The sequence below is a fragment of the Chiloscyllium plagiosum genome, chromosome 24 (genome assembly GCF_004010195.1).
Source record: "Chiloscyllium plagiosum isolate BGI_BamShark_2017 chromosome 24, ASM401019v2, whole genome shotgun sequence".
Taxonomy (NCBI): domain Eukaryota; kingdom Metazoa; phylum Chordata; class Chondrichthyes; order Orectolobiformes; family Hemiscylliidae; genus Chiloscyllium; species Chiloscyllium plagiosum.
In genome coordinates, this window is record NC_057733.1 from 37,163,713 (window position 1) to 37,185,388 (window position 21,676).

The 21,676-nt window shown below is 40.6% G+C and overlaps 1 protein-coding gene across 1 annotated transcript in view; it reads left to right on the forward strand.

Moving 5' to 3' along the window:
* arsg (arylsulfatase G) overlaps positions 1 to 15,028 on the forward strand; it is a 61,302-nt gene extending 46,274 nt beyond the window's left edge. The window contains exons 10-11 of the mRNA XM_043714831.1: positions 11,252 to 11,342; positions 12,177 to 15,028. Of these exons, the coding sequence (XP_043570766.1) occupies positions 11,252 to 11,342; positions 12,177 to 12,454 (369 nt within the window). The 3' untranslated portion in view covers positions 12,455 to 15,028. The remainder of the gene's footprint in view (positions 1 to 11,251; positions 11,343 to 12,176) is intronic.
* The last annotated feature ends 6,648 nt before the right edge of the window (positions 15,029 to 21,676 follow it).

The window sequence follows — 21,676 nt, forward strand, 5'->3', positions numbered from 1 at the left end:
ATAGGCACAAAACAGAAGAAAAGATAATGTTTATCCACGAAGCACACTGATATGTAAATATCATGAAAAAATTGTCTCTCACTTTCTCTTAGACACACACACTAATGGATTCTAGCTAACAAAACATCCAACAAGATTGTTAACAAAATATAAGAAGCAAATCACATTCAGATAAAGTCCTTAAGGTTCATTCAGTGCAGGCCCGGTTTGGTTCCCTCCATGGTTCTTTCAAGAAGGGGGAGGTTGGAGGTCTCAAGGTATCCAGCCTGGTTTGTAGCCGAGTTTCTTCAGATGAAAATGAACTTAGTTCTCCTTGCACTACCTTAGTTGCTTAGTTGCTAGGCAAAGCTCTATCTTTTTTGGCTGGATGAATTGGCCTGTCACTCTCAAGAAGATTTGTTCCTGGTTGGTTCTTGGACTAATAAGAGCTATTAATGAAAGTCAGTTTCAATCATGTGCCCCAATGATCAATGCTTCTGTTGTCCGTATAACTGATTCAAAGGCAATGCTACACAATGCATTTGGAATGGTTCACACATGCCTGTTCCTCTGCATTTCTGTTTATTGCGTGTTAAAACTGAAGACTGTATTACTGGGGCACTATTTTGCAGTCTTATGGTACTGCCACCATGATGTAAGTTTGCGTCCAACAGAGTACATTATTTGATATGGAAATGCCTATGTTATCTCTCATAATCGAAGAAATTGGATGTAGATCATGGTACTGAAGAATCCAACAGACATTTTTCACAGCTAGCAATGATATGCTAAGGTTAAATTCCTCGGGTACCTAGTGTCAGTTGGTATAGTTTGCTTCCAGTAACCTGTTATTTCCTAAGTGCAGTATGTGATCCTTATGCACTGAGGTCACATTCTATAATGCAGTGATGATGTCATGAGCATGTGTCTTAAAGGTATACTGACTGTGAGACAAAACATAACAGCAAATACAAAGATAATGGAACTGTAAATTTCACAAGTGGTTTTGTATTTGAATATTTTTGCAAAGAAGGGCATCCAACCCATTCTTATTTAGACTTTAAGGACATTGCAGATGTTTGAATTAATTCTTTGTCTGTGTAGAAATTTCAAACACTAGTTACCTGACTTTTAAATGCCGTTATAATGGGAAATTATTCAATTTGATTTTTAAAAATAGACAAAGTCTACATATTGAAAGTTAAGAATATGACTACTGAGCATGCCTGGGTAGAAACAGACCCTGTTGTGCCTGTTTTATGCCTTGTGGCTCGATGCCCATTGCAAAAACTTGAGCTCATAACCTCGGCTAACAGCTTATTGCGGTATGGAAGGAGCTGCATTGTTGGAGATGCTATCTTTTGGAAATGTGGAACCAAAGCCCCATCTTTTTCCCGGGTGAATATAAAAGATAGCATACCACTCCTCGAAATTGAACAGTGAGTTCACCTGTTGCTCTGGCTAACACTTATCACTGAACCAGTATCTTAAACAGGCAATCTGGCCATTTGTTCCAGTACTGTTTGTGAGGGCTTTTGTGCACAAGTTGACAGATATATTTTCTATGTTGTGAAAGTAATTATATTTTTTAATGAAATTATGTAATTGGTTAGTAAAGCACTTCAAAATGTTTTGATATCATGAAAGATGCTATTGGAGTGCAGGTTTCTTTTTCTTTGGATATTATATCTGCTTCCAGTTGATGGGAAAAACTAACATGTCACATCTGTGCAGTTGGACTGTACACAGATAATGTGGATTAATCTGTATTTGTAAGTCTAGTGCCAACTGAATTTTCTGGCCACTTGCTATCATATATAAAAATATAATATTATGGATCATACATTGGAAATTCACATAGAATTTGAAGATTCAAACCCTTTGCCAAATACAGCTTTGCTTAATTACATTAATGTCCCTGTGAGCTGCACGATCTGCTTTAATTAAGAATCAATATGACTGTGAAACGTTTGATAGCCATCTCAGGTAAATAACCCTAACTGGCTAGAGCCTGAATCTAGTATTAGCAAATATAGAGTCGGGTAAAAGGTTGACCATTTAAGACTGAGATGAAGAACATCCCATCCTCAACTTGTACCATTCCTGACCCCAAAATGTTATTCAGTTATTTTTCTCATAAATCTGTTCAGAGATTTTATTACAGACCTCCTGAGGAGGTGGCAACAGTTCAGACTCTAAACAAAGTCCCCATTAATAGAACATAGAACAATATAGCGCAGAACAGGCCCTTTGGCCCTTGATGTTGCGCCGACCTGTGAACTATTCTCAGTTCGTCCCCCTACACTATCCCAAAATCATCTATGTGCTTATCTAAGGATTGTTTAAATTTCCCTAATGTGGCTGAGTTGACTACATTAACAGGTAGGGCATTCCATGCCCTTACCACTCTCTGTGTAAAGAACCTGCCTCTGACATCTGTCTTGAATCTATCACCCCTTAACTTGTAGTTATGCCATCTCGTACAAGCTGACGACATCATCCTAGGAAAAAGTCTTTCTCTGTCTACCCTATCTAACCCTCTGATCATCTTGTATGTCTCTATCAAATCCCCCCTAAGCCTTCTTCTTTCCAAGTCAATCAGCCTTTCCTTATAAGACCTTCCCTCCAGAGCAGGCAACATCCTGGTAAATCTCCTCTGCACCTTTTCCAATGCTTCCACATCCTTTCTGTAATGGGGCAACCAGAACTGTACACAATATTCCAAGTGTGGCCGCACCAGCGTTTTGTATAGTTGCAACATGATATAGCGGTTCCGGAACTCAATCCCTCTACCAATGAAACCTAACACACTGTATGCCTTCTTAACAGCACTATCCACCTGGAGGGTGCCGGGAGTGGAGGTTGGGTTGGTGGGGGGTGTGGATGTGACGAGGGAGTCACGGAGGGAGTGGTCTTTACGGAATGCTGTTAGGGGAGGGGAGGGAAATATATCCTTGGTGTTGGGGTCCGTTTAGAGGTGGCAGAAATGACGGCGGAGGATATATTTCCCTCCCCTCCCCTATCAGCATTCTGTAAAGACCACTCCCTCCGTGGCTCCCTCGTCAGATCCACACCCCCCACCAACCCAACCTCCACTCCCGGCACCTTCCCCTGCAACCGCAGGAGGTGCAAGACTTGCGCCCACACCTCCCCTCTCACCTACCTCCAAGGCCCCAAAGGAAACTTCCATATCCGCCACAGAAAACAGCAACACATTTCCATCTCTGATCTCCAGCATCTGCAGACCTCTTTTTCTCAACCAGAACTGTACACAATATTCCAAGTGTGGCCGCACCAGCGTTTTGTATAGTTGCAACATGATATAGCGGTTCCGGAACTCAATCCCTCTACCAATGAAACCTAACACACTGTATGCCTTCTTAACAGCACTATCCACCTGGTTGGCAACTTTCAGGGATCCTTGCACATGGACTCCAAGATCCCTCTGCACATCCACACTACCAAGAATCTTTCCATTGACCAAGTACTCTGCCATCCTCTTATTCTTCCCAAAGTGCATCACCACATTTAGCTGCATTGAACTCCATTTGCCACCTCTCAGCCCAATTCTGCAGTTTATCCAAGTCCCCCTGCAATCTGTAACATTCTTCCAAACTGTCCACTACTCCACCGACTTTAGTGTCGTCTGCAAATTTACTAATCCATCCACCTATGCCTGCATCTAAGTCATTTATAAAAATGACAAACAGCAGTGGTCCCAAAACAGATCCTTGTGGCAACCACTAGTAACTGGACTCCGGACTGAATATTTTCCATCAACCACTATTCGTTGCCTTCCTCCAGAAAGCCAGTTTCTAATCCAAACTGCTAAATCACCCTCAATTCCATGCCTCTTCATTTTCTCCATCAGCCTACCATGTGGAACCTTATCAAAGGCTTTCCTGAAGTCAAAGTATATCACGTCAACTGCCCTACCCTCATCTACATGCTTGGTCACCTTCTCAAAAAATTCAGTGAGGTTTGTGAGACACGACCTGCCCTTGATGAAACCATGTCGACCATTAAAGCCAATCAAATAATCTGCTTCAGGTGTAGAAGTCACATTTATAGAATCGATACAGTGTGGAAACAGGCCATTTGGCCCAACCAGTCCACATCAACCCTCCAAAGAGTAACTCACCCAGACCAATTCCCCTACCCTATTAGTCTATATTTCCCCTGACTAATGCACCTAACCTATACACCCCTGAACACTATGGGCAATTTAGCTTGGCCAATTCACCTAACCTATACATCTTTGGACTGTGAGAAGAAACCGGAGCACCCGATGGAAACCCATGCTGACACATGGAGAATGTGCAAATTCCTCAGACATTGTCCTGAGACTGGAATCAAACCTGTTTCCCTGGCGCTGTGAGGCAGCATTGCTTACCACTGAGCCACCATGCTGCCCATATGCTAATTTAATTATGTCATCGGTGTCAATTAAGGAAGTCATGCACTGTATTCTGCATTGATATGATTCTAGAATTTCCTTTCCCTTTAATTCCTTATAGGCTGGGAAGAAAAAGCATTTAGTCCCCACGGTGATCAAATGTCCAGGAATAAATTAAGTGGCACTTTTGTCTTTGAGTGTGGGGATGGTTACACTGGTGAACCTGTGAGATCTACCTCATTCAGGATGAAAGATTTACAAAGTTTGACAAAGGAGAACCAGTGGACATGATCTATTAGATTTCCAGAAGGCTTTGACAAGGTGCCATAAAAGAGGCTGCAAAATAAGATAAGAGCCTGTCGTGTTAGGGTCAAGGTATTGGCATGGATAGAGGATTGGCCGACTGGCAGAATGTGGAGAGTAGGCATGAAGGAGACATTTTTAAGATGGTAGCCAATGACTAGTGGAGTTCCACAGGGGCCTGTGTTAGGATCACAACTATCCATGTTATACTTTGACAACCTAGTTAAAGGAACTGAGGGCATTGTTTGCCAGGTTTGCGGATGACACAAAGGAAGGTGGCAGGCCAATTGTGTTGAGGAAACAGGAAAGCTGCAGAAGGACTTGAACAGGCTTGGAAATTGGGCAAAGAAGTGGCATATGGAATATAATGTGGAAACATGTGAGGTGATGCACTTTGATTGGAAGAATGGGGGTATAGACTGTTTTCTAAATGGGGAAAGGCTTTAGAAATCTGAAGGCCTTGGGAGTCCTTGTTCAGAATGCTCTTAAGGTTAACATGCAGGTTCAGTTGGCAGAAAGGAAAGCAAATACAATTTTAGCATTCATTTCAAGATCCAGAGGAGGTTTACAAGAATGATCCCGGGGATGAAGAACTTGTCATATGAGGAGCGGTTGAGGACTCTGGGTCTGTACTTGATGGAGTTTGGAAAGATAGGTGAGGATCTGATTGAAACTTACAGAATACTGAGAGGTCTAAATAGAGTGCACATGGAGAAGATGTTTTCCCCAGTACAGGAGACTAGGACCAGAGGGCACAGCCTCAGAGTGAAGTGATGATGCTTTAGACCAAAGATGAAGAGGAATTTCTTCAGCCAGAAGGTGGTTTATCTGTGAAACCCATTGCCACAATGGGCTGCGGAGGCCAAGACATTACATGTTTTTAAGACAGAAATAGATAGGTTTTTGATTGGTAAAGGGATCAAAGGTTGCAGGGAGAAGGCAGGAGAATGGGAATGAGAAACTTAGCCATGATTCAATGGCAGAGCAGACTCTATGGACCGAATAGCCTAATTCTGTCTCTATATCTTGTAATCTTATGGTAATGCCACACAACAAAGTGGAGGATGTTCTCAATGTAAAGGTAGGACTTTGTCTCTGTAAGCACTGTGCAGTGACCACTCCTACTGATACTGATACTGGGTAGATTGGTGAAGACAAGGCTAAAGATATCTTTTTTTCCCAAGTAGTTGTTCACATAGAACCTGCCCAGACCTCTCAGTCTACCAGCTCTGTCCTTTAGGACATGTCCAGCTCAGTTATAGTGTTACCAAACCACTCTTGGTGATAGATATTGAAGTCCCTGTCCAGAATACATTCTGTGCCCTTTCCACTCTAAGTGCTTCCTGCAAGTGGTGTTCAATTTGGAGGAGCACTGATTCATCATCTGGAAATGGGGGAATGGAGAAGCAAGTAGTAATTCTTAAGGTTTTTTCGACAACTCCTTTCTAATTATGTGTATACTTACTCCTGTAGTCATCACCACAACTCCTAACGAGATACTCAACCAGTACCACTGGCTTGATGGAATTGTATAACTGGCTAAACAACTGAAATGCCTTCAGGTGGAGACTTCTTTTCTGAAACATTCCGAATGTTTCTTTACAAAAATTATTTTTAGCTGCAGAAAATATTGACACAATTTCAAGTCACGTTGAGCATGCTTGATGTGTAGCTGGCAGCAAATTTGTGAGTCTGCTTTTAACATTTAGAATTCTTCTATATGGACAATAAAACATGGCAACCATTTATCCATTACACCCCTTGCCACCTTCCTCTTCTCCTTTCTGGGGATTATCTATTTTAGAATTTGATGAGGTAAGATGCTGCATTGTGGACATAGCAGCATTGAGAAGAACATTCAAATATACACTGCTGTCTAAACTTACCATGAAATACATTTCAGGACTGACATTTCCAAAATATGTGTCTGCTTAATCTACCCAACCACATAACTTGAATCTGTAGTTTACCAGAAACATTTCATAATTCTTGTACAGCTGTGTGCACACTGCACCTAATTCAATTTTGAAACTTCAAAAATCTTTTTAAAAATCAGGATGTACGGTATAATCAGAATTTAGCAAATACATGACTGTGTAGTGAAAGCTCATAAAGTCATGCACAATGTAATCAGTACAATTTGCTCCGGAGCATGTAAATTATACAGCCTGACATTACTTAACTGGTCCATTTGATGTAACTCATCATTAACTGGTATACATCCTGTCTGTCTAAATAAAGAAATTAAACAAAACAAAGCAAAAATAGTGCTTTGTTGTGCGTTGTCAGACACAGCACGGAAACAGCCTCAGGTCCCATCCCATTGATATGTCCGCAAGATATAATTAGCATGAATTTTTGCTTGTTTTTCTTAGGAAGTACATTGCCTGTGGAGATCTCCCTCCCAGTTCTGATTATGATGTTCACTATTTATAGCAAGAGCATGTGAAAAGTCTCAACCAGTTATTGACATTGTCTGTCTGAATTAGGTAAATTCTCTCATTAGCTGCTGGAAATGCCTCGAAACACTATGCTCTTGTCATATTTGAAATGTGAACTGTTGTAAGTGCATCTTAGGAATTAAATATTTCTTTAACTTCTCCACTACTAACTTTTATTAAATACCAGAAAATTTACATTGTATTTCTCATACTTAGAACTGTGGCAACAATTAACTTATTTATTTTTCTTACTCAGAATCAAGAATGACTGGTTTGACAGATTCTGAAACAGATGAGAAGTTCATTGTGTGATCTGCCCCATTTTGGGCTAGTGGTGCTTGAGGGGTTGGGTAGCTGCGTTTCTTTTTAAGAGGTTTGTGAGTTCCTTTCAGTTCTTCTGTGCCGCCTCTGCATATTCCTGATAAAATCTCTCCATGTATTTGGTGACTTCTAAATGAACCGTCTCCATTTAGTCAGTCACAAACAAGGATCCCCTGTGTGGGTACGTTAGACCTCTTACTCGTAGAATCCCTACAGTGTGGAAGGAGGCCATATGGCCCATCGAGTTTGCACCAACCCTCTGAAGAGCATTCCATGCAGATCTATCCCTGTAACTCTGCATTTACCATGATTAATCAATCTAATCTGCACATCCCTGGACACCATGGGGTAATTTAGCATGGCCAGTCCACCTAACCCAGACATCTTTGGACTGTGGGAGGAACCTAGTGGAAACTCACACAAACACAGGGACAACATGCAAACTCCACACAGTCACCCAAGGTTGGAATCAAACCCGGGTCACTGGCACTGTGAGGCAACAGCGCTAACCATTGAGTCACCATGCTGCCTTTTGAAGGTGCTTTGAGGATATGCCTGAAAGTTTTCGTTAGGTAAAAACAAGGACTGCAGATGCTGGAAACCTAAGTCTAGATTAGAGTGGTGCTGGAAAAGCACAGCAGGTCAGGCAGCATCCGAGGAGCAGAAACATCGACGTTTCGGGCAAAAGTTTTCGTTGCCTCCTTGGATCTATCCCTAACCCCCACAAACCTAGTTCTGAATAGAGCAATTATTTTGCTTGTCTGCCATAAGGCATACAATTAAAATGTCCCACCCAGCAGAACTCATTTTGAAGAGTGAGTAATTAATGCCTCAGTGCAAGGCAGGTGAACTTGGCAGAAGACACTGCTACTTTTATCTTGCTTGCGAACAAATTTGAAGGATCTTGCAAAAGCTTCCCTGGGATGCTTCACATATGGCGTCAGCTGCTTGCTCTGGATTGCCCAAGTCAGAGGCATAGGGGAGCACAGAAATCATACTTTTGGTCTCATATTTGTGATCTTTGTCTTCAGATTCTCTTTTCCTCAGTTCTGCTGGAGCCTCAAAGATGCTGAAAAGGATCTGCAATTTCCAGGATCTTGTTATTTGTGGTAGTTTTATTGTATGCCATCACCGAGCAGGTTGTAGGTGACAGTTTCTGAGAGCAGCAACATTTGTGGAAGATATTCTACAAGCCTTCATGATTGACGGTCAAAGGCTTCCTTGAGATCTATATAACACAACAGTTGGTGTTGTTGCTAACATTCTGTTGACTTTTGTGCCCAGCCAGGATTGTGTCTGTACCTCTCCATGGATCTGGAAGGAGCTCCTTGCCCACTGGGCAGTAGGGTGTTGAACAGGATCCTTGCAATGAGCTTCCCTGTGACGGATAGTGGGGAGACTCCTTTGTAGTTAGCTCAGGTAGACTGAAATGTTTTGTGTGTTTACGACACCAGTCAGATATTGTGTTTTGTGGACTGTTTTGGAAGTGTAAGTAATAGCACAGAAAATGGTTCTGGGAGCACTTGGGAGGTAAATGTACAGAGGAACCTTGATTATCTGGCATTCGATTAACTAAATTTCGGATTATCCGAACAAGGTCCTGATGCTTGGCTAACTATGATACCCAGCACTCGACTATGCGGCATTCGACTAATCAAACGAAATACTCCCCGCTCATGTCCTTTGAATAATCGAGGCTCCCCTGTAATGGGGTTGGGAACAGCATCATATTGTGGGTCTGATAACACTGATTAATAAATGGCAAATCCATTTATAGCACAGTGCCTCACGGCACCCAAATGAAACAGGAAAGATTCTCCAAATCATTGTTATGGCTTTTTTTTTGTTACGAGAAAGTTCTCAGCATTGTATGTTATTTTTCAAGCAAGCAACCCTTGGGTAGTCTTTCTAAATAAAGTCTCATTCTCAGAATATGACTTGGTATTTTTAATATGTAATCGGAGCAGTAACGTGAAAGACAAAATTCTCCAGCCCCATCTAATGGGGAATGAAATGGCAGAGAAACTATATAAATGTGGCTATCCTCATGGAGGAAAATGCTAAAAACCTTCCAGAAATAATGGAAAACCAGGAATGAGTATAAACAAGGAACTGCAACACACTAGAATACTAGAGAAATTAATGTGACTCCAAGTAAATAAATCACTTGAACCTAATAATCTACATTTCATAGTGTTAAAGAAGATAGCTGTAGAGATTGTGGATGCATTGGTTTTCATTTTTCAGAATTCTACAGATTCTGAAATAGTTCCTGCACATTAGAAAGTGGCAAATGAAACTCCAATATTTACAAAAGGTTGAAGAAAGAAAACAGAGAACTAGGAACTTGTTGGCTTATTATCAATCATAGGGAAATTGCTGGTATCTATTATAAAGGATGTGATTGCAGGATATTTAGAAAATAGTGGTGGCAGTGGACAGAGACAAAGTGGATTATTGGTGTTTTTTGAAGACCTAACTAGCAAAATAGATAGGGCTTATTGGTGGATGTGACATATTTAGCTTTTAAGAAAACTTTTGATAAGGTCCCACACAAGGGTTTAGTAAATAAAATTACAGCACATAAGACGGAGGGAATATACTGGCATGAATTGAGAATGTTTAATGGACTGAAAACACTCAGTAGGAATAAATGGATCATTTTCAGTTTGATAGTGGAATATCACAAGGTTGAGTGCTTAGGCCCTAGCTATTCACAATCTATGTTGGTGATTTGGCTGTGGGGAATAAATGTAATATTATCAAGTTTGCAGATGACACAAAACTAGGTGGAAGTATGAGTTGTGAGGTGGATGCAAAGAATTTTGAAGGAGATTTGAAGAGGCTGAGTGGGCAAAAAAAAATCAGTGACTGAAAGTTAACTTGCAGTTACAGCAAGCACTTAAGAAGGCAAATGGTGTGAGCATTTGAATATAGGAATATAGGATTGTTTACTGTAATTATATACAGGGAGAAAGTGAGGACTGCAGATGCTGGAGATCAGAGCTGAAAATGTGTTGCTGGAAAAGCGCAGCAGGTCAGGCAGCATCCAAGGAGCAGGAGAATCGACGTTTCAGGCATGAGCTCTTCTTCAGGAATGAGGAAAGTGTAATTATATACAGCCTTGAAATTAATGTGCAGTTTTGGGTCTCCTTTCCAAAGATATATTTGCCATTGAGGGAATGCAACAAAGATTCACCAAACTAGTTCCTGGAATGGAAGGACTTCCTGTGAGGAAATATTAAGTGTACTGGGTTGTTGTTCTCTGGAAATTACAGGAATGAGAAGTGATCCTAATGAACGTGCAAAATTCTGGCAGGACTTGACAGGGTAGGTGTTTCCCCTGGTCAGGTGTCTAAAACCAGGGTATACAGTCTCAAAATAAAGGGCAGGCCACTAGGGCTGAGATGAGAGGGGATTTTGTCATGCAGAAGGTGGTGAATCTTTGGAATTCTCTGCTCCAGAAAGTTGTGGAGGCTCAGTCATTGAGTATGTTCAAGACTGGGATCAATGGATTCTACATTTTAAAACCATGAAGGGATATCACAAGAAAATAATGTTGAAGTAAAAGAGCGGCTTTGAACTCATTGGATGGTGGAGTGCGCACAAAAGGGCTGAATGATGTACTACTGCTCTTATTTTGCATGTTCATGTTCTAGTTACATTATATTATTATTTGTTGCAGTTCTACTTTCGTTTAACCTGGTGCGGTAATTGGCAGATAGAGCAAGCTACAGTATCTAATTCCTAATTTAGTTTAGATGTTGAAATATATAGTATGTAATGATCCCTTGATTCTGTGATATTGCAGGCTCTTTTCCACCCAAACAGTGGAGCAGCTGGACAATTTGGGGATTTGAAGACTATCCGTCTGAAGCAGTACAAAGCTTTCTACCTCACAGGTAAAGAGAAGCCCATACATTCAGTAAATGTGCCATTTTTATATTAGTTAAGTACCTCAGGATTGACATTAAATGGTTATAAACAGCTAAACATCATTTACTGAAAATGCAGTAGGACATGTAACAGACTGATGTGCTGATAAACAAAATTGTAGGAGACCTTTAAAATGAGTGGCAATTTTTTTAACATGTTCTAATATGTACTGTCTGTTATATTTTGAATGTTTGTTTTACTTTCTCTACACAGAAGATTCAGAGGTTCCTTTTTTCTAAACATATTTTTTAAAAAACCATGAATTCACAGATTTAAAAATTATTCACCAAAACACTGAGATGGAAGGGTATTTGAGGTACAGCCTCATTTCAACTCTTTCTTTCAGGAGTCAATATTTTAATGTCAATAATTCCACACTCCTATCGTTTTCCAAATTGGTTGAGGTGCTGTACTTATTTTCATCTTGATTTTCATGAAGCTTCATGGAGATTGTGACATTCATGCACCTTGTTAGTTGAGAGCAGAGAAAATCAAACCATGCTGTCTCACTGCTTCATCCCCAGTACAATTGTGTTGAGTTCTTCCTGCAGATTCAGTCAACATGTCAACATGATGCACCACATGAGCAACTTGTGAAATCTTCACTTTGTTAACTCATGCAATGAAATACTTGATAAGTTTGATCAAATGACTTTGAAGAAATGTTGAGACTGGGATAACGGATTTGTAAAGCTTTATTCCAATGAAGTAGTTTTTGAATACGTTGTTAACTTGCAGCAGAACTAAAACACAGAATTGAGGTTTAGTGCTCACAAGGGATTGTGTTCTTATGGTTTTAGGTGGTGCCAAAGCTTGTAAAGGTAAACAAGGGCCAGAACAACAACATGACCCTCCTCTGATATTCAACCTATTGAATGATACTGCTGAACTCCTACCTCTAGATTCTGCAAGTCCGGAATACCGTACTGTGTTGCCACAGATAAAAGTGACACTGAATAACATCCTCTTGGATATCTCTACAGATAACATCTCCTTGGCTGATTATTCGCATGATCCATCTGTGATTCTATGCTGTCAACCAAAGCATGTAGTGTGTAGGTGTGAGAACAAGGCCTGAATCCCATTTCTTTATTTTAGTCATTATTATGTGGAATGGGTAGTGAGCAAGGTGACCAGAGTCTTTGAACTTAACTCAAATATGGAAAATAACTGCTAAAATGAGCAAATAATATTGTGTATGGTAAGTATCTCTTAAATCAACAAATATTTCTTCACACACCATTACTATAATTAAGTTAATTAAATATAAATATAATAAAATAAAATGAAGTCAACTAAAGCACCCTATCCAGCTTCACGGTGGCACAGCGGTTAGCACTGCTGCCTCACAGCACCAGAGACCCAGGTTCAATTCCCGCCGCAGGCAACTGTCTGTGTGGAGTTTGCACATTCTCCCTGTATCTGCGTCGGTTTCCTCCGGGTGCTCCGGTTTCCTCCCACAGTCCAAAGTAATCTAATCTAAAAAAAATAACTCTGTGATGAACTGTCTGATTGTGCAAGATGATAAGGCTCTAGAGCCTGGGCTGAAGGGCATCTGCCAGAAGAATTAATTTTTAAAATCCATTCACAGAATGTGGATGTTGCTCACTGGGCCATCATCTACTGTCGATCCATAGGTGCCCTTCAGAAGGTGGTGGTGAGTTGCTTTTGCGAAATGTGGGTCCATTTTCTTTATGTATACCCACAATGCTGTTCGGGAAGGAATTTCAGGACTTTTTTCCAGTGACACTGAATGATCAGCAATATATCTCCAAGATTGGGTGATGAGTGGCTCAGAGGGGAACACTGGAAATGTCACAGTCTGCTCATGGAAATTCATTCCAACTGTTCCTTCATGCAGTCCCCATTGGACTTCATCAATATGTCTATATTTCCTTACTTTTCTGACTTTATATTCTATATTATGGCATATTTTTCTGTGTTTTAAGATAGTGCCAGAGAGTGGACACACTATACAGCAATTTTTAATAAAATATATGTAACAATAAATAAACCAAATCAAATCAACATTCCTTACAGTAGCTCAGTCAAGCCATTTAATGCAAGAGTTTAAAGTAAGTCTAGCATTGAGAATCTGCATTCTAAAGCCCAAAATGTTTTGTGGAAACGACCAAACAGAACTAGAATTAGCTTTAGTGTCACATACTCACATGAGTACATAGAAAAGCTTGCAAGTTGCCACTTATGGTGCTATCTTAGCTACAAAGGTACCTAGGTACAGATTCTTAAGAACAAATTCTTTGGAAAAAAATAGAAAATAAAGAAATAAGAAGTCCAACAATATACACCTTCACATCATCTTAGGTACAAAAGTATAAAATCATAGGAATAAATGAGAAAATAAAGAAATAAAAAGTTCAGAATAACAGATCTTCCAACTCTGTCCATGCTGGGCCTCAGCTCAAGGCCGGATGTACCAAGAGTCCGCTCTGGATTGGGCTCAAGGCTCTCAAGCTAGGGCTTCACGCTGAGGCCAGGGCTTCATGCTGAAGCCAGGAATCCGTGCTGAAGCCAGGAATCTGTGCTGAAGCCAGGAAAGTGCGCTGAAGCCCGGAAAGTGCGCTGAAGCCAGGAAAGTGTGCTAAGCCAGGAATCTGCGCTGAAGCCAGGAATCCGCGCTGAGGCCAGGAATCTGCGCTGAAGCCAGGAATCTGCGCTGAGGCCAGGAATCCGTGCTGAGGCCAGGAATCCGCGCTGAAGCCAGGAAAGTGCGCTGAGGCCAGGAATCCGCGCTGAAGCCAGGAATCCGCGCTGAAGCCAGAAATCCGCGCTGAGGCCAGGAATCCGCGCTGACGCCAGGAATCCGCGCTGAAGCCAGAGGGCCACAATGACTTCAGTTGAGGCTTAAGAGCAGGAGGTAAGAAGAAAGAAGAATAAAATAAAGCAAAAAGAGTAAAAAGGAAAAGAAACGAACAAAGTGGGCGAGCTCCAGCTGAGGAGTTCTTTCTCTGCCGCCAGCTTGAAACACATGAGCCACAGATGAATAAGGAGAAAGCTATTGACGGGAACTCACGTTGGAAAATTCAAAGGAACAGCTGTCCTGCCAAAAGGGGATAAAACAAATATTGCCACTATTTCCTTTACATACCTTTCTTTTATTTCCACTTGTACTGTTTGCAGTAAATCACAATGCCTTTCAAAAATCCACAATAACTCTAAATTTTGTTGTTGAAGTCAACTAAACAATATCTTAAATTCTTGAGAAAGGCTGCAGTGGAGGAGCATAGGACAGAGGTACTCAAGTAGATTGGCTTTGTCAGGCTCAGATAATCTCCAATATCAAGCAAAAAAAAAGCAACAGGACACTTGCAGCAGTGGGCTGGTAGTTGAAAATGGGCAGAAAATGTGATTAAGTCCTGCTATGTAGATATGCTTCCATGTGTGACACACCCTATCTGTCAAATAGCAGATTTTGAACTCCCATTGTGGTGAGGATTTTTTTTTAACTTTCCCTCATGTGGAACAAAGAGAAAGAGTTTTTTGTTTTTCCCAGCCCAACCTTGCAATGTCATTTTCTTCAACGACTTGGAACCACTGCCAGTAGTAGGACAGGAAGGAAGTGAGTGCTGCAGATGCTGGAGATCAGAGTCGAAGAGTGTGGTGCTGGAAAAGCACAGCTGGTCAGGCAGCATCCAAGAAGCAGAAGAATTGATCAGAAATTCCCGATGAAGGGCTTATGGCCAAAACATTGATTCTACTGCTCCTCGGATGCTGCCTGACCCACTAGCAGGACAGCCATTTTCAAAGTGGCCCTATGAAAGAGAAGTCTCTAAAAATGTGTTGAGTATCAGCAACTCACTGCAATTACAGCAATTAGGCCTGGAGTCTAATTTCCGGCAGATCTCAGACTGTTGGCTTCTGTTGCAGGCTCAACCTCTGTCATTTTGTAGGCACATCCGACAGAGATTTGCCTGTACTTCCACACACATCATCTACTGTGTCTATTGCTCTCGATGTGGTCTCCTCTACATTGGGGAAACAGGACGCCAACTTGCGGTACATTTCAGAGAACATCTCTGGGACACACGTACTAAACAACCCCACTGTGCTGTGGCTGTACACTTTAACCCCCTCATGCTGTCAAAGTCCCCAAACCTCTGCCCTTACTAGGGGTAAAGCAGAAATTTTTTTTAGGAGCCTGTTTCATGATATTGATGAAAGATAACTGAAAGGAGTTTTCACAGGATATGATGATGTTGTGGAACTCCCTACTGATATCAAGGGTAATGAACTGAGGGGGTCAGGAAGAGTCACCATAAGCCACGCACTATGCCTCTTGGTGAACCCATGCAATACTCTGTTTTATTTTGTTATTTTGTCTCAAAGAACAACCATACAAATTATTTCTAGGGCTTTCGCAGCATCTTTGAACTTTGATAACATTCCTGTGTAACAGTTTGTGGGTTTCAGCAACTGCCTAACTCCTCTTGTTATATATAATATTTTTCTGAAATCCTGCCGGATTGCCCGATTACTGGAATTCTACTCAGCTTTTCAGCTATGTCTGTAGTCTTGGGCTTCTGTAGCTTTCTCGTGCATGCGCAATACCTGCAGGAGATTCTGTGCTAAATTAATTTATTATTATTCAGCTGGTTGAAGAACATGCTGTTGCAATCTGTACACGAGGATGATACATCAAAGAAGCAAACGATGTGCAGTAACTCATAAGCTGTCAATCAGGGCTAATTCTTCAGAGATTCTCTTTTCATTCCCATTAATTCCTTTATTAGATTATGCAGCCATGTTAAAACATTATCTTTTACATTTGTATTGATTTTCTTTAGAGTTTTTGCCTTTAGATGGATGAGATAGCCTGAGTTCTAATGATTACATACATATAGACTATTAACTCTTTCAACTTGAAATCCATCTACAAGATATTTCTCTGGAGCGGTGGTGACTGAGGTGAGACTTGAAAGAAGTCTATAGAATTATGAGATGCATAGATAGGATTGACGGTCAGAATCTTTTCCCAGAGTTGAAATATCTAATACTTGGGGGCATGCATTTAAGGTGATAAGGGGAAAGGAGGTGTGAGGGGCAAATCTTTTTACAGAGTATGGAAGGAGTCTGGAATGCGAAGCCAGGCGTGGTGATGGAGGCAGATGTGATAGGGGTGCACATGAATATGCAAGGAATGGAGGGTTATACACCAAGAGAAGGCAGAAGGGATTAGTTTAATTTGGTATCATGTTCGGCACAACATGGGCTGAAGGGCCTGTTCCTGTGCTGTATTGTTCTATTTAAGATGTTTCTTATTAAATGCTGATATATAAATCTCCCATAATCTGTTTCCAAAAACGGGGTCACGGAGGAACTTGAAATGACAAAGTTTATGTTGAATGATTCAAATTTAGTAGATAATAAGCTAGGACAGGAGTTTCCAATGGAAAATCTGACAACTAATTATGAATGAAATGAATTCCATTCATTCTCTTAGGTTAAAAGTATAGCTCTTGTGGTTCGGAGGTAATATCCTTAACGTAAGGCTGGAGTTGAAGACTCACCTGCTCCAGAAATGTGGTCATGTATTTAAATTGGCAAATTGACTTTCCCTTTGAAAATGTTTTCATCGTTGATACCTTGAGATTCTTCAGCGATGTTCCCACCGTTGTTCAGTATTTCATATGTGCTGCAGAACTATGTTCTACGAGCTAATGGTTGGAGTAGAATGCTTCCACAAATTCTCTTTTCAGAATCATTACCTTAGATAACAAAACCGTCCCAGTGCACTTCAGTGATACATTATAAAATAAAAGGTCATTGAGAAATTTCATAGATTAGTTAAACGTATAGACACAAATTAAAGAGAATGATTCCGATGGAGAGGGGCCAGGCCATGGAAGGATTTGAAACCAAGAAGAAGAATTTTAAAATAAAAATATTGGTTAAATCTAAATGGGTCATTCAGACCAAAGTGTCTATGCCAGTATTTATATATGTTTGAAGACCCCTCTCTTCTTTCTTCACCTAAATCTACTAGCATGATTCTATTCACTTTACCCTTCAAACCTACAGCTCAGCGAGCAAACCTACACCCTAAACCTCAACCTGAGCTACAAACCTTCACAAACCTTGCATAATAAATTGTATCAAGTAATTATATCTGCCATTTTTCCACATTTAACCAATTACATTATTTCATCCAGCCCTCACATGCTGCCCATTCCATGTCACCTCTCCCTTTCTATGCCACCCCTAGCCAATCCTCTGCATTGTTTGCATCCCATTCCCATTGCTCTCTTGCCATCCTCACCTTTCCAATCATTTCCATCCCAACCTTGATGGAAATTATCCTTCCAGCCAGAGCAACGTTGTTGTTGAGTTCTAATTCAAAAATCATTGGCATCCCATGTCCCTCTGTGTGCACCAAGCATCATCCACTAAAAGCACCCACCATCAGACATGCCTTTTAAATTAACCAGTCAAAACAGTCTGGACTGATAAAAAGTGAATATTATTAGATTCTGCAAATTTATTAATATCCTTTATATTGACTACTTGCCCCATTCTACTTACAGACTGAATAATAGAGGCAAAAACCTATCTGATACCACATTGCAGAAATGTTAGAAGCCCTGTACTGATCTAAATGATCTTTCTTGTTCATAATTATTATAATCCAGTAACAGGATTAACAAGAAGTATATTCTATTCTGCTGCTAAAGTAGAGCTGTGTCCTTTTCAGAACCAAAGATAATAATGCAAAGGATGAGTTCAAAAACTGTTTGAAATACTGTTTGGTAAAAGATTTTATTTTGAAAGACCATTGTAAATACTGTAGTCAGAATCCAAGGTTTCAAATTTTGTGATTGTTTGGTTGTGGAAGTTAAGTGTAAGTTGCAAAAAATGTGACTCCAGCTGTGACTAATCTGGGAAGTTCTGTATGCATTGCAATTAATTATCTCTCTTTGAATATTATACTTCTCTTTAAAAAAGTGTATTAACGCTTACATTAAAACACAATAATAGAGAGGAGACTTTGAGCTGACTGTATTAAGGTTTATAACTGCAAATATCATGTCACTCTGATACTTTAATCTGTCAATAGCTCGTTAGTTTTTCAAACCACTTTATAAAGTCATAGAGGTGTACAGCACAGAAACAGACACTTCAGTCCAACTCGTCCATGTTGACCAGATATCCTAACCCAAACTAGTCCCATTTGCCAGCACTTGGCCCATATCCCTCTAAACCTTCCTATTCATATAGCCATTCAGATTTATTGTACATTTTGTAGTTGTACCAGTCTCCATCACTTCCCCTGGCAGCTCACTCCATATGCAACACCCTCCATGTGAAAAAGTTGCCCTTAGATCCCTTTTAAATCTTACCCCTCTCACCCTAGACCTATGCCATCTAGTTCTGGACTCCCCACCTCAGGGAAAAGACTTTGTCTATTGACCCTATCTATGTCCCTCAGGGTTTTATAAACCTCTATTAAGTCACTTCTCAGCCTCCAACATTCCAAGGAAAACAGCCCCAGCCTATTCAGCCTCTCCCTATAGCTCAAACCACCAAATAAAGAATAGTTGTTAATTGATGGTTGAGCTGATTGTTTTAATTGAAATTATGTCTCTAATGGTGTGTAACAGTGATGTGACATGTGATCATTTAGTACAGCTGCTCTTACTGTGTGAAAAATCTGACAGCCTCAACCAAATATTTTCACTTCCTCCTCTGACAAAGTAACCCAGATTAGCATATTATTAAATCCACAGTCTTTTAGTTTAGCCAAGATATTGGAAGATCTAACATGAGAATTCACGGTTCAGGAAGTCATTTTTATTTTGTCTGATGGGAGTGCAATTTTGAGATACATGAAACAGGAGAGAGAGCTTTTGAAGCAAGCTAAGTATATTCACATCCCCTGCATATGACGTATCTTACTGACAATTGCACCTTGGCAGGAAATTGCTATTTTACAAGGATGTGGTTTGAAGGTTATCCAGCACGTCAAATATTCTGGAGCACATGTAACCCATCCTTTGTATTTTCCCTTAGGCAGGACCCAATTCAAGGCACGCACGTGCAATTCTTGAACCACCATAATAGGCAACAGTAACTGGGGTGATTTCCCATTGCCTTCTTTACAGCTTTTCCCTATAGATTACAACAAAACCTAAAGAGCTCCATCTAGCTATTACAGTTTGCAAGGAGGATAAGTGTAAGTGCTTGCCCTTGTTGGACATGCATTCAGAAAGGTCTTTGTTCTCCACATGTCAGGGCTATTTGGAATAGATTTCAAATGTGTGCCTTTTGAGTCAAAGGAGGCAATGTTTCTCTTCTTCTTGCCACCCCTTGGAGATGACTGGAGTGTACAAAGTCTGACTATTTCTAATTGAATGTAGCAGTCTGGGATCAGGGCCATTATATCCCAACTTGTATATTAAACTGGACTGACCAGTTGAAGTAAGCAGATGCTGCAGTCAGTAAGATACCCATTTAAGAATAGTAGCAGTCTTGTTACAGATACCAACAGTAATATTGATGCAGCTTCAAGCCTGTTAATGATCACAGTATAAATTTAAGTTGACCCAAATGGCTCCATCTTCTTCTGATCCCCTTGCAATCATGAAAATCCTGAAAATTTGGGACAAAGCAGAGTCCCTTCTAATCTTGGGGATTCTGTCATTGCCACCATCTTAAAGAAAACAGACAAATTGGACTGTGAAAATCACTGAGAAATCTCCATACTTTCCATCGTTAGGAAGACATCACCTGAATCCTCAATAAGCTCCTTCTCCTAGTCTCGGAGAAAATCCGCCCTGAAAGCCGATGTATCTTCCAACTAAACCATGGATCTATGGACATGATTCTCACTGCTCAGCAACTCCAACAGAAATGCCAGGAATAACACCAACCACTCTAACATGGTCTTCATCAACATGACTTATACTTTTGACTTGGTCAATCAGGACGTTCTATGGCAGGTCTGCTGGCTGTCCAGCGAATTTATCATCCTCCATCCCCTCAACAGCAAGATGTCGGTGACAGTCCTCCCTGATGGTAAGATGATCGAATTCTCTGAGGTCAAGACAGGGGGTCAAGCAGAGACATGTCATAGACTTATCCTTATAGAGTCGCAGAGAGGTACAGTACAGAAATAGACCCTCCATTCTAACTCGTCAATGCCAACCGGATATCCTAGATATGTCTAGTCCCATTTGCCAGCATTTGGCCCATATCCCTCCAAACCCTACCCTCTTCATATATCCATTCAGATGCCTTTTAAATGTTGTAATTGTACCAGCCTCTTCCTGTGGCAGCTCATTCTAAATATGCACCACCCTCTGCATGAAAAATTGACCCTTACGTCACTTTTAAAATTTCCCCTCTCATCCTAAACCTCTAGTTTTGGACTCTCACACTCTGAAGAAAAGACCTTGTCTATTTACCCTAACCATGTCCCTCATGATTATATAAACGTACCTAGAGTTAGTCTCAGACGTCCAGCATCTGCAGCATTTTGCTTTTACTCAGGATACAAAGTGTTTGGGAAGAGTTGACAAGAAAGGAGGTGACATAACCCTTTACAACAAGGACACGTTTGAAATAAAAGAAATGTGACATGATTATTAGGTATTGTTAGACATTTTTAATGAGAGAAGAGTAACATTAACACCATGTTTTGTTGACCATATGGTTCTGTGAAAACTTGAAAATGGTGAGCAGTAAAAAGGCAAATGTTTGTTGGCCACCTGGCATGTATTTTTGGCCTAATACTCTTTGGGCAACTTCTTTTAGATCTGTTTTCTTTTGCCGTGTGTAGTTCCAGATCCTGCCCATATATTCAATGGCACTGATTTTGACTAAGTACCATTTTCCTTTCAGTCATGCAGCACTGCATTGCTTTGGAAAGCCAAACAAAGTAACCGTCCTCACACCGATCCCCTGGAACACTTCCATTGAATTAGTCATCTCAAGGCCAGTGCTGTGTCACTTGTGCTTGTATCTATTTCCTCTGCCTTAATTCTCCCAAGCCCATTCACTCCTTGAAAAGGCTGTAACTATTTTCTAATGACACCCTTGCAACTTTTATCTGTAGCTGCATGGATAGGTTCTGATCCTGACACTCATCACTTGTTCAAACACAGTGTCAAACCCAAAATGATTTCAGTCAAAAAAACTTCAGCCAATAAATCTATTCATTCCTTGTAGGGAGTGTGTGTATTTTTAAGGCCAACACTAGACACTGAGTAATACTTGTTTTTCCATGCATCACCCTCCAATAAGTGCCCATAAAGTTCACATCCAAAGCTAACAGAGAAGGCAGCTT